The sequence below is a fragment of the Branchiostoma belcheri genome, unplaced genomic scaffold (genome assembly GCF_001625305.1).
Source record: "Branchiostoma belcheri isolate BF01 breed outbred unplaced genomic scaffold, Haploidv18h27 scaffold12, whole genome shotgun sequence".
Classification (NCBI taxonomy): domain Eukaryota; kingdom Metazoa; phylum Chordata; class Leptocardii; order Amphioxiformes; family Branchiostomatidae; genus Branchiostoma; species Branchiostoma belcheri.
In genome coordinates this window covers 2335228-2349120 of record NW_017802602.1, presented here as the reverse complement: position 1 = coordinate 2349120, position 13893 = coordinate 2335228, and the positions used below count along the sequence as shown (strand labels likewise).

Below are 13893 nucleotides of genomic sequence, written 5' to 3'. Positions count from 1 at the left end.
GGGAGTTGGGCCACAGCAAGTAATTTTTATGGATGACATCAACGCGCTCATTAATGTTCGCCTGATTTTGGAAAAAAAAAACAAGAAACTTTGTTGCCTTCTGACAGTGGTCAATGTGCCGAAAATGGGCAAAGGTGTCTGCTGCCATGCCGGAAGGCCTAGGTGGATGGCAGATAACTATGAAAAGAGGAGGCAAGAAAAGGCTGTTTTGTTTCTTACTTTGATGCAGTGATATGTGATGCTGGCTGTGTATATGTGATGTCCCCACTGAATCAAAACCATTTGTACCATGATTGAGTCAAAATTTTGAAATGTAGGAACCTTGTTTTTTTCAGCCCGTCTTTTTTTTCGCCCGCTCGCATTAGATCTGGAGTCTGCGGAGGATGTCATCCATAAAATTTACTTGCTGTGGCCTTGTTTTGATCGCGGGGCTGGCGTGTTTTGATCCTGTGAGCGCACCTGACATCGCTGATGTTACACGACCCAGTTGGCTGGTCTCCAAGGACATTGGCACAGAATCTACCTTGTTTTGGCTTTTGTGTAGCCTGGACTCCAGACTTTTTCCAGGGTCTACAAAGGCTAATCTCCAAGCAGATCCTAGGGTGGCAAAACGACAATATCAAATTGGCCAGGCAGAATCCAGAGGGTCTATCGACAAAAAAGGGGACATATATAAAAAGTTAACGATCTTCCCTCATCAACCTCTGCTTGGAGAATATACACAGGTCACCTTCTCAGCTCCTGAGCCAACATGCCCCCAAAGGCAATTATAACTCTGATATAATATAATTATATGGCAGTTCGTCGTCGATAAAGAGATAAAGATTCAATAGACATTCAGGTAATGAGATTTGTATACACAAGAAAACAGTCAGTCGATTTTTAATTGATCATGGAGTTTTCAAATTCTTGTGACTTGCTTGAGTAACTGTTTTCTTGTGTATACTCATTAGCTTCTAATTACCTGAAACAGTAACGGACAGTCAGGAAACGTATTAAAGGATTTCGCCCCTAACATCTGCTTGGAGACCAGTAGGTTTACAGGTTACCGGGAGTTTAAGAGGCTGTGCATGGATGATTGGCAGCGCCGCACGGCAGGCGTTCCTGTTTTCGGTGCGCTCGCTCGGCTGTAAGTGGCAAAACAGGTTTGGGAAGGGCCGTCCCAACAACTATGTCCCTGTACTGGGGTTGTTCAGGTTTGCTGTATCCACCGCTTCTGTGCAATGTTTGGCTCCAATCTCTGTCGTTAGTGTGTCTCTGCTGATCCCGATGTGACCAAGCTTCCTCAAAGGTACTTAAGATAGCTCTGTGGTGGTGGTGCATCGGACACAATTAAGTGGCAAAACAGGTTTGGGATGGCGTCCAAACTACTAGAATAAGTACTGCATGTCCCTGTACTGGGGTTGTAGCTGTATCCACCGCTTCTGTGAAATGTTTGGCTCAAATCTCTGTCGTTACTAAGTCTCTACTGATACCGACGTGACGACGTTTCTTAACAGGTACTTAAAATTGCTCTGTAGTGCACGAGGCTTGCCAGCTTTGGGGAAGGCGTCCCTACATGTCCCTGTACTAGTGGGGCTGTGTCCATGATGTTTGTCTCTTTTCTTTGTCGTAAAATGTATGTGTCTCTTTTTCTATGCATGGTGCCAACATTTGTCTCAGCTTAGCAGCTGTCTCACGGAGGCTGACAAATAAAACTGAGGTGGCGGTTAACACAGGACTTAAATTTGTACCTGCCCTTAAGAGTTAACAATGTCTGGTGGTAGAGAGTTCCAGACCTTTACGGTGGCCGGGGGAGGTTCGTTCCGGTCTCTCTCTATTGATTCTGCTGATAACCACATTTCCCCACAGGTGCTGAAAATGGCTCTATAGTGCACCAGACGCGGCTTTTTGAGAATGAGAGGGCGTCCCTACCTCCCTATGTTCCTGTGCTGGGGCTGTATTGCTTGCCAGTAGTTCTTTTCTTTGCTGTAATACTGTCTCTCTCTCTCTCTGTCTCTCTCTCTCTCTCTATATATATATATATATATATATTTCTACTAAACCTGATATTAATCATTTTTTCCCCAAAGTTACTGTAAATGGCTGTATCATGGTCACAACTACTACTATGTCCCTGTACCGGGGCTGCAGCTATATTCACCGCTTCTCACAATATTTGGCCACAATCTCTGTCGTTTACAGCTATACAGGTCTCTCCTATAAATCCTGATACTTATCATGTTTCCCCCTCAGGTGATGAGGATGGCTCTGTGGGGCAGATTTTATATGAGAAGGCGCCCGACATGTCCCTATACTGGGGGTGTATTGTACATGTGTATGTTTGCCTATTTTCTTTGTATACTGACCCTTATATGATAACCATTGTTTTCCCACATACAGGTGCTGAGGATGCTCTCTCTCTCTCTCTCTCTCTCTCTCTCTCTCTCTCTCTCTCTCTCTCTCTCTCCCTCTCTCCCCCTCCCCTCTCTCTCTATGACTAATCCTGATATACTGCCCCCCCCCCAGGTCCTGAGGATGGCCCTGTGGTGCACCAGGCGCGGTCTGTCCGCTGTGCTGGCTGTGTGTTGTCTCCTGTACGTGACCGCCATGTTCAGCCTCTCCGGGTCTCGCCATGTCCGACCTGTGGTTAGTAACTCAGCTGTACATAACTCCGGCAAGCTGAGGAGAGTGAACCGCGCCTTCGCACAACCTCCGCCCGACGCTCCTACGACTCTGCAAGCTCGCACAACCGTCACACAAATGGAGAGGAGGGCTGTCTTGGTGCTATCCCAACTCAGAAGAGACGCGGAGGTTGTAGGAACTATTTTCAGCCAACAGGAAAATATCTTCTTCGTGCCCGAGCACCTCTGGTCTTTCATGTACCCTGACCCATTTTTTTCTAACTCCCTCCCGGACACAAAAATGGCGTTGTTTTCAGAGAACAAATCTTTCCTGAACGAGACGGAAAGAAGTAGAAAGTGGACAGCGCTTACAGTGACGCTACGGGCTCTGTTTCGGTGTGATTTCGACACGATTTTCAACCAAAGGGACCGTGAGTCCGGAGACGAGTTCGGGGGCGGGGTTCCCCCTAGTGTGGCCAAGGACATGTTCTGCCGCGAGATCCAGAAAAGCGCCACCTTGCGGGACGGCTTCTCGTGCCACGGGTCGCCCGACGAGATCGTCCGACGCATGACGTCACTCTGCGTTGCCAAGGCGACGGTAGCGGTCATGATGACGGGCATCACGCACGTGAGGAACCTCCAGGCTTTGGTGGAAGATGAGAGCTTGAAGTTGAAGGTAATTTTTTTGTTTGTTCACACATTAAAAGCATCCAGTGCAGTTTTTAGGGCTTGGAAACCCGACTTTTCAAAGCCAATATGCTAGTCATGTATCTACATACTGAGTTGAAACCACACTGTCCCAAGCTAGGTATGTTGACCCTCATGGAGCAAAAATTCTTAAAATTCTGACGAAAAATAGTTACTGGAAGGGCCCTGGGCTCATTTTAGGGTACCACCCAGAAAATGATGGATCCATCTTTGGGCTTGTTTCTGCAGTTTTAAGTTCCCGAAGTATGATATACTGACTCAAATGTACTAATGTGAAGCAGTATGAGTCAATATCACAAAGATTGCCTTATTCGTATGAATTCCGTAAAATCAGTATGAATTCTTTGGCACTCCTGAAGGTTATCGAGGTGGTTCACGACCCACGTGCCGTGCTCCCGGTAACTCCCCTCGGCCTCGGGCTCAACTCCCCCGCAGCGGTAATTAAGATAGGCGGGCGGAGGGCTCTTGGCTGCCCAGTGCCCTGTGGCTGCCAGAGGAAAACGGCTGGCGTCCCAAAAGTAGTCTGGCACCCAGGGTATAAAACTGAATGTGTGTGTCCTACATGTAGGTTATCGAGGTTGTTCACGACCCGCGCGCCATGCTGGTGTCGTGGATGAGCGCCGTACCGAGGAGACGGGCGGGAGACGCCGACAGACGGGGGTTTTTCGACACCAGGGGGTGAGGTTTTAAGAGTTATCAAGCCGTGTACCTTAAGAATCTGCACATGCTACATTGTACTAGTAAGTAGTACCTTCTTTTCGCTGCTATGTTCTAGGATGTGGTTTCTTCAACGTATATAGTATTTGATAAATGTTTCGTGAACAATAATTTTTAGTTTTCGTCGACAGGCGCTAGGCAAAAAGCCCACTATGAATTTTCTACCTGGATGTCTAACTTTCATCGACGCGTTTTCAAATTTCATTCAGTCATTTCTTCTTAAGTGCATACATCATAGAAAACTCTTATCATTGTTTTCCCCGCTGTTGGACTTATTACCAAGCCAGCGTATTTCAGCTGCCGATTCTCTTTCGTCCTCAATTTTCCGGAGAGGACGAAAGAGAATCGGCAGCTAAATTATTTGGTAAGCTGGCCACAAGCGGACAACGATGATAAGAGTTTGATCTTTTGATCTTGCTGGCCTTTTGAATATTGAATATTTTTTGCCCCCCCCCCTGTAGCGGCTTGACCTTGACCGCCACGGAGATGTCCCGGATGTGCGTTGCCATGGTGACGAACCTGCAGTACTGGGCGGGCATGCGCAGCAGTGACCGACCTTTCCGCGCCAACTACTCCGTGCTACGGTACGAGGACCTTCGGGCCAACCCGCGTTCAGTCTCCGACAACATTCTCTCCTTCCTCGGTCAACATCCAGCCACCGGCGAGGCCGCCCTTCGCAGGACGGTCGCAAGGATAGAACGAAAGATTGAGGACCTAAAAGATGGGAACGGAGACTGGAGGAGGAATCTGACCGTTGCCGGGGCGACCAAGATACAAGGGAGGTGTTCGGAAGCGATACGAAAGTTCGGGTACGAGTTGGTGAAGTCGGAAAGAGACTTGACGAACAACTCCACATCCCTTATAGGGACCTTACCGACGGAAGTTCCCGGCGTTGTAAGGAACAGTAGCGGTCTTGTCTTCTCGTCTGCGTTGCGTGGCAACGAAACGCTACTTTTGATACAAAAGCCGAAGGTGCGAACTGTCGTCCACTACCGGTTACGGGTCCGGAAAAACGAGACGCAGTAGCTAGAGACTTGACGGACAACTCCACTTCCCTTGTAAGTTCCCGGCGTTGTAAGGAACACTAGTAGTCTTGTCCTCTCGTCTGCGTTGCGTGGCAACGAAACGCTACATTTGGTACAAAAGCCGAAGGTGCGAACTGTCGTCCATTACCGGTTACGGGTCCGGAAAAACGGGACGCAATAGCTAGAGACGATCGAGTGAAGTGAGCTTGCAGTCACGTGACTGTGACGTCATTGAGCGTCCGCCATGTTGGTGCGTTAAATCATCACATCAGCAAAGCGTGCTGCGCCTGGTTTTGCGCAGGCGCACTACGTTCTGCTGCAATGTGCTGAACGAAGTGAGTATGCAATCACGTGACTGTGACGTAATTGAGCGTCCACCATGTTGGTGGGTCACATGAGACGACAACAGATTAAATGTTTTTAGAAATTGTCTTGTCATCTACCTCAACATGCCCGACTTTTAAACCTGTGCATGTGTATTAAACAATGGGGGGTTTATAGGCGCTACCAACTGACCCGGCCGATGGGTCTAGACCTTTTAGCCGAATCGTTAGATCGTCTGGGTTGTCAACTGGTGCCCGGGTTTGGCGTGGGTTCGAACCCCGGCCCGGGACCAGGAGTGTCGTTCTGTTTCTACTCTCAAGAAAGCACCAAACTATGATGTGTTTCGCCGCGGCTTTATTCGCGGAACAATTCTTTAGTGCAGTTAAAATAGCCCGGTTACCAAACCTATTTCAGCTTCCGAGTCTCCTTTGTTCCTTCCGCAAACAGAAAACGAAAGAGATTCACTTTTTCTTGTTCTCAATGAGAATGTATGTGACGTCTTGGAATAAACAGAATAGGCTTATCAAAATATGTGTACATTTTCTTTACATTCGTTGATGAGAGAATCTGAAATTATGAAGGTTGCTCTTTGATATTTATATATACTACAACGTCTGTTAGAGTAAGATAGCATTTTAGACTTTTCAAATTGGATAAAAGTTTGATAACCAAGTTTTTATTTTATCTTAACTTTTATCCGGTTTAAAAAGTCTAAAATACTATGATCTTACTGTTACTACACTGGATGACTAATTTTCACTAGCCTCCTTCGCAGTCTTGTTGGGTGTGGGCGTTATTTTTGTAAGCGACGCGAGTAATATGCCGCCGCGAGGGACGATTTGCTGCCGAGGGCGAGCGAGTTTTTGCCGCGGAGAGAAGGTTTCGCTTACTCAGTTGATAACTGTTGGAGCGCGAATCCTTCTCTCCGTGGCAAAAACTCCCTCGGCAGCAAATCGTCCCTCGCGGCGGCATATTACTCGGTTAAAAAAATAACGCCCACGCCCAACAAGACTGCGAAGGAGGCTAAATTTTCACAAACTTCAAATGCCTATTGTATTTCCTTTTCTACTGACACTGAGCGGTACAACATAACCACAGTGAGTGTACTTCCTGGTGATACAGATGACATGGAAGATACCACATGTTCCCTCTTCACCACAAAATCACGTGAATTTCACCAGCTTTTCATGTTTGGTGAAAATATGACGTAGCGATATGGCAATTCTTTTGCGGGCGGGCGGGCGCAATTCGGATCGGCGAAAAGCAGTGGATTCGGTGTCGATTCGGATAGACAATTTTCTATTCGGATAGCCCTTTTAATCGAATAGAAGAAATGAATGTGAACAGGGTCTTATATATAGACAGTTTTTCCTGGGCAAGTTCTTCTCAGAAAGGCCCCGTTTAATGCGAATAACAGAAGAATGACTTGCCATGTAACCTAATCCTCTTTATCCGTCGTGAGACATAGTCTAAATTCAAGTTTGTCCCTTACTTGACCCCTAAATACTTCCTCGCCTGGACTGACCCACTGCGACGGGGTGTGTGCGAAATCCTTAGTTGTCATTTCAATATTTTGGCTGTACGTGGCGTTAAAAATGCTGTAGAAGACCTTCCACTTTTTGTTTTCGAAGAAACCTGACAAATTCAGCTTTTCAGAGGAGGTAAAGACTTCGTGATTTAAAAGAAAGGTAAATGTGTATACATCCTGTGGTTTCGCCAGAGATTCCATTGGGGAAAGACTATTCCCTGCTCCCACCACTGTACATGCCTTCACGTGCGTGTTAGTCAGACAGACTCTCTCTGACGCCAAAATGAGGGCCTGCAAGGGGGGGGGTCCCGACAACGCTCTACGCTGAATTCGGAAACCTCTCGATTACGCTTTACAATAAATTCCAAGTGGCTACAACGCATTACGTAGAATTAAAACGCCGAATACGCTCTACGCAAAAATATTAGAGCGGTCCGCCTACGCTCTACGTAGAAAACGGCCGATTACGCTCTACGGAAAAGGGCTTGCGGGCCCCCTAACATCGCACATGTTCACGTGGGTGTTAGTCAGACAGACTCAGTCAGAGGCCAAAATGGCAGCGCTTATTATAAATAGTCAGCCAGACTCTGTCAGAGGCCAAAATGGCAGCGCTAGCTAACATCGCACATGTTCACGTGGGTGCACGTGGATGTTAGTCAGACCAAGGAGGTTAAATACTTCTATCAGTTACGTTCCTTGGTCAGACAGACTCAGTCAGAGGCCAACATGGCAGCGCTAGCTAACATCTCCAACAGTACCAACAGTACCGCGTCCTGCCCTGCGATAGACACGGTCTCCTTTACCGACTATGCTGTGTTTGTCGCGATCCCGATCCTTCTACTGCTATCGTTCCTGGAGAGGCGGGGCGCCAGGGAACGTCCTTGTAGACGTTTTCCGCTCGTAGACGTGAACCTCCTCGACACGGGGCCGAGCCGCTGGACCTACGCCGTCACCCTGGGCGCCTCTTTTCCACTGTGCCTGCTGCTTTTCATTCATAGCTTCGGCAGGCACTTCGACGAGTGGTTCACGCTGCCAGACGACGGCTCTAAACCATGGCTACAGAAGCTGATCGCCCTGGCCTCCGCCCTACAGGTCGGGTTAGTGTACTTTCCGTTTCTCGCCTGTCTGAAGACCAGGTACAAAACGGTCGGCTTGCCTCTCGGGCTCTGCTACTCAATGGCGTGGTTTGTGGTGTGCGTCCTTCAACACATGGGCTGCCTGAACAACCCAAGTTTTGACTCAAAATATTTAGAAGTCAGCATGCCGAGCGCCATTTTCCACTTTATCCTTGTGGTGCAATTCGCGCGCCTTACTGTGCGCCGCTACTGGTCCTGGATTAAAGGGGGGCGTGGTCTTGTCGACGAAGACGACTTCGGCAAAGTCGCCCAGGACCACGACTTTCGATACGTCCGGCGGCTTTTGGGCAAGCCTCAGACGCCCGGCACAGACCCCGCCATGCCGTGGTATAGGCGGTACTATCGAAAGTACACGCGCGCAGACGACGATGTCCGCTTTTCCGCCCAGATGACGATAACCATGGTAGTGTCTTTCCTCTGCCTGTTTTCCTTGGCAGTCCTGTTTATCAGACAAAGCGTAGTTTTCCATCAGCACTTATTACGGCAGCAACACGCACCAACCTACTTCAACATCGATATCGACGCAGATCTGTACGCCCTTGAAGTGTGCTGGGTTGTATCAGGCTTGACAGCGTTCGTGATCCACGTGGTCTACATCTTTTGCATCATGGTGAACTACCGGAAGCACACGCGGGCTCTCTATCGGGGAGACAGGTCCTGGATGCCGAGCAGTTTCCGACCAAGTACCGCTACCTCCATCCTCTCAGCCACGAAGTACCCAGGGACGCAAATAGCCTTCATTCTGTGGGGGTTCTTCATCCAGACGTTGACGTTTCTCTTCATCTCTTTCGCGCTGTATCTTCTTGTCGCGTACCCACAGATTATGGTCGCGCTCCTGCAGTACGCAGGCCCGCCGATAGGGGTCACCGCTGCAGCGCTAGCCGTCCAGGTGTTGCTATCGGCCTTGGTGTTCTCCCAGCCCAAAATCCACCCGACCGACGCCGATCGCCCGCTGGCCATTGACAACCGGAAGTTCTACTACGTCACTTCCTACTTCCTGTTCTTCTACAACGTCATGATGGGGCTGTTGACGTCACTGCTGCGGGTGCTACTGGGAGGGTTCCTGGGAGGGATGATGCAGGTTAGCCACAGTACAATTCACCAATTTCACACTTCCCAAAATGCCTAGTAAAGATCACGGATATGGATGGGATATGACGTATAATGCGTAAGATGGGAATATACGTAATGCGACCGTTCGAGTAGGAGAGTCTTCGGTAGAAGGGCGATAGAAGGTACGTCATTTTCTCTAATTCCAACAAAAATGCAATTATGGCATGCGCTTTATACTAGATAAATAATTCAAAACAATATAGTTGACCAGTTTGTCGATAGAACCTGTTGGAAATATTATATCGAGGAAGGGGGAGGGAGTTGCTCATACGTCATATCCGTGATTTTTACTAGGCATTATGGGAAGTGTGAAATTGGTGAATTATGTCTTATCTTACGCCATAGAAACCTATGGTTAATTAGAGAATTAAAATCATCTTTGTTAAGTTTTGACAAACATACAATATGATCAGTTGAAACACCTAGGTCAATCCCCTATGTTGGTGGCGGCATTAATATAAGTTGAAAAAAACTTGAGTGTGCCGTCACCACGTCTTGTGATTACTTGTTGGGAAAAAAAGATATTAACTAGAGAAGTAACATTTTCAAAGCAAATGCATAATGTTTACCTTCGGACATGGTCTGCTCTGTTAATTCTTACTCAAACACATTCACATACATGTACTACTATGGGGACAGGAGCAGAGCAGACCATGAAATTGCAACATTATGTAACCCAACACCAGTCACCATGGTGATAGACGTCAACAAATCATGTCATTGGCCAGGTCAGAGGTTAGTGTTTGGAACAGAAGAGGAGGAAGAAACTGAGCAAAAACAATATGTTTTCCTTCGGTAAACATAACTAGGAACTACTGTAACAATAATCGTACTTCTACCCTGCAGGCCCGGATCGACCGGACGGTCATCATGTCCGGGTGGGAGAACTGGGACCTCGGGTACAAGTCCTACCTGGGCATGCTGCAGGTAGAGGTATGTATCTGTATCTTTATAGCCGGAATAAACACCATTTGACGCAACACATCAGCTTCGCAGGCACGCGGCGCGGCGGCACCAAGCGACCTGTTGCACTTAACCCTTGAACACCTAACTCTTAACACTGCTTAAAGCTATGATATGATAATCAACCTACTGTATTTGATGACTAGCCTCTACCAGGCTTGGGGAGGCGGCTACAGCGGCGAAATGTTCTCTCAACGGACAAACTCCCTTGGCACGCTTATCTCTCTATTTGGCCGATTTCTACTCTTTCCAGCCGCCTCCCCAAGCCTGGTAGAGGCTACTTGATGACAACAAGTTCCACTCTGCGATAGTTCTAGGGAATAAATGAGTGAGTGTTTGAACACCTCAATCCTTGGTTGATAACTCCGGTACTTGAAGGCATGGATTATCCTTGTTCTCTTCTGGGCTGGTATTAGGTACTTATTGTTGGTACGTCCACCAGTTCACCAGTCCTGTTGTACATCACCCTGCCGCAGGTCTGCCACAAACACCCGGTGCTGCTCGTCTTCTGCCAGCGGCTACTGAACGCAGCCAAACGCAACCGTGACCACCTGTGGGCGGAGGTGGTGACGTCACGAGATGACGCGCAGTTGCGACCCGTTCACATCGATGTAGGCGTGTTTCTTTTTCTTTCTTTCTTTCTTTCTTTCTTTCTTTCTTTCTTTCTTTCTTTCTCTTTCTTTCTTTCTCCTTCTTTCTTTCTCTTTCTTTCTTTTTCTTTCTTTCTTTCTTTCCTTCTTTCTTTCTTTCGATGCCATTTAGCCCAAAAGGCTAATCTCCCAGGTCTCATACAGAAATATAAACACATATATACATAACATGGCAAAACACACACACACACACACACACACACACACACACACAGAGACACACACACACACACAGAGGCACACACACGCACACACACACACACACTTGACACAAAAAGAAATTTACATTATCTACAAATGAAAGGAACTTAGACTGCATACTAGCCACAGAACATTATATAAACAAACATTATATAAACAAACATTATATAAACAATTGGCGGATGGCTCTTTAAAGTTGGATCTCTTGAAAGATGATTTCATTTCCTGTGGTAGATTGTTCCAAAGGTAGATTCTCCGGTACTCAAATGTTCTCCTTTTTTAATACTGTTTGTTGTCAGATGTCCGAGTGCGACGATCTCGCCAGCAGGCTCGCCAAACGGAGGTGGCTGGTGCTGTACACGGTCCTCAGGAACCCGACAGTCGTCGGCACGAGGAAGAGCGTCATCAGGATGGAGGAGAGCGATCGTGACCGCATGCACAAGTTCTTGGCTAAAACAACAGCCCTTGCAGCGATGAAGACAAGCGACCCTAGGATGAATGAAGAGCTAGTAACATAGTGCCTAGTACACATACATGTATCATATAAACAAGTGCCTACAAATGTACCTAGTGTCTACAGATGCACCCCAGTGCAAATGTATGGCCATGTATTACTTGCACTTTTGCCCTACAGATGTAGCCTAGCGCCTAAAACATGATCTAGTGCCTAGAAATGTAACCAAGTGCCTACAAATGTAAATCAGTGCCTACAAATGTAACCAAGTGCCTACATATGTAACTTGGTGGCTATAAATTTAACCTAGTGCCTACAAATGTAACCTAGTGCTTACAAATGTAGCTAAGTGCCTACAAATGTAGCCAAGTGCTTACAAATGTAGCTAAGTGCCTACAAATGTAGCCAAGTGCCTACAAGCTAGTGCCTACAAATGTAACCTCGTGCCTACAAATGCAACCTAGTGCCTACAAATGTATAAACTTTGAATAAAATGATACCTTCTTTGCGAATGTAAAAAGTGCCCTTCTTGTGTAGACTAACGCAGTAGGTTAGCATTGCGCCAATTTTGGTAACAGGTCAATGCCCTCTCGGTCATCGTGGTAATACGTCATCATGTTTTGAAGGGTACCCCGACTCTAACATGGCTCGATTGAAATACTCTTTTGCGTGACAAACACTTGTTAATGTGTAGCCACGCAGCAACAAATAATGATTGCGTATATGTACATGTGTGTCCATTATTTGCCGGCTGGATTTTCACTAGTGGGCAACTAAGAGTAGTTGAAGACAAATTCGCCTGACATTTTGCTATTGAGAAAGTCAATGCCTGGCTGCCCCACCCTGAAAACTTACACCTCACGGTCCACTGATCTTACATGGCCAGGTCAGTAACCGGGCGCTTTTAGCGTACATTGTGAAGCAGGGTCTAACAAGGCTTGTAGCTGACATCCCCATAATTCAAATCGCTGCACCCCGCCTTTTAATAGTAGCCCTGTTAGTCTAGTTGAGATGGCGCTTACCATAACTTTATAAATAATGTTTAAAGACATGTTTTAAGCCATTTACGGTTTATAGAAACCAATTTGTGTTTATTGATATTGATATCAACGTGCCTGTAGAAAAAACATTTAGTATTAGTGAACACAAATATTAATGTTTGTTTAATGTGTCGTTTGCGTCGTTCGTTGCCTAGTAACGCAGACGATCAAACACGTCCCACCTGCCGACAGAGCAAACAACTGTGACTGTGCAGGGCTGGAAATACTGAGTGCATGTCTGCACGTACCTTAGTGCACTCAAATTTGGAGCTGTGCATTTTTTTCTGTGAGTGCACCCGTGTACCCAAATATTTTCATAGGTTTAGATGTCTAGTAGTATACAACATATTCTTAATATCTGAGTGTCAAAAAATGATACATCATTCCAAGGACATTATTCTGTATAGTTAATGTCCTTGATCATTCTTATAGTACTTTTCTTTAGACATAATTAGTTTTTGCTGACATTCTAATTACTTTATGTTATATGGTGCACCCAAAATATTTTTTGTGCACCCAATTTTTTTAGGTTGGGTGCAACAGTGTAAGGTTACCTATTCACAAAAATGAATTTCGAGCCCTGCTGTGACAGGTGAGCTTTAGAGGTCAGGGAACAAAAACCAAAATGGCGACGGTGAACGGTTCGAACGCGTCGAACGTTGCCAACGCGACGACGGAATCCTGCGTTCTTGTGGACACGTTCGCGTTCTCCCACTTCTCCGCGGCTGTCGCGGCGGTCATCCTCGTCTTTCTCTCCTTGTTCGAGAAGCGGACGAACCGTCGATGTTGCTCGGGGGAAAGGGACTGCACCCGCGGGCGGCCGGGCCTGCTCGTCCCGGTGAATTTCCTGACCACGGGCCGGGACCGCTGGTCCTACGCCTACGCGCTTGGCGCCTCCACCAACATGTGCCTGCTCCTGTTCTTCAACGCGTTCCAGGACCAGGCTAGCGGGTTCTACACCACTGATGAGACTACCGGGGAGTCAAGCGCATGGATCGACCAACTCATAGCTCTGGCCTGCGCCGTGGAGGTAATGATCATGACCATTCTTTCTTTCTTTATTGGCAATGTCAACAAATCAACACACAGGTTATCAAGGCACACATATACAAACGTGGAGACAAACATCAAATAAAGAAATGTACTATATATACAAGACCTGAAATAAAGATAACATATTATACAACTGTAACTGGTTACAAAGTACAGTACAATAATACATAATATAAGAAAGTCAAGACATTCATATCCTACTTAGCAGCAATGTGTGCAAAAGTGGAGATACTGATTGGAATGGATGGAAGGTTTTGGGTAAAAGCTAAACATGAGTGCAAGTTTAAAAGAAGCTCCTAAGGCCTAGGGAGATTTTTTTTTCTGTTTCCCGACCGATCCTAGAAAAACTGCCAACCCCTAGTAGCCTTTTATTGTGGT

The 13893-nt window shown here is 46.8% G+C and overlaps 3 protein-coding genes across 3 annotated transcripts in view; all 3 read left to right on the top strand.

Annotated features, from left to right (window-relative positions):
* The first annotated feature begins 1752 nt into the window (after positions 1 to 1752).
* Positions 1753 to 5083, top strand: LOC109462661 (carbohydrate sulfotransferase 1-like). Its single transcript, XM_019759220.1, has 5 exons — positions 1753 to 1798; positions 2236 to 2252; positions 2509 to 3279; positions 3880 to 3989; positions 4490 to 5083. The coding sequence occupies exons 1-5, from the start codon at positions 1753 to 1755 to the stop codon at positions 5052 to 5054; spliced, it is 1509 nt and encodes a 502-aa protein (XP_019614779.1). The 3' UTR covers positions 5055 to 5083.
* Positions 5084 to 7393: 2310 nt separating this feature from the next.
* On the top strand, positions 7394 to 11893 carry LOC109462784 (stimulated by retinoic acid gene 6 protein-like). Its single transcript, XM_019759384.1, has 4 exons — positions 7394 to 9122; positions 10001 to 10087; positions 10594 to 10728; positions 11268 to 11893. Exons 1-4 carry the CDS (start codon positions 7533 to 7535, stop codon positions 11484 to 11486), a joined length of 2031 nt encoding a protein of 676 aa, XP_019614943.1. The 5' UTR covers positions 7394 to 7532; the 3' UTR covers positions 11487 to 11893.
* A 1194-nt stretch (positions 11894 to 13087) lies between these two features.
* Positions 13088 to 13893, top strand: part of LOC109462787 (stimulated by retinoic acid gene 6 protein-like) — a 7872-nt gene continuing 7066 nt past the window's right edge. Inside the window, exon 1 of the mRNA XM_019759386.1 lies at positions 13088 to 13492. Coding sequence (XP_019614945.1) covers positions 13088 to 13492 — 405 coding nt within the window. The remainder of the gene's footprint in view (positions 13493 to 13893) is intronic.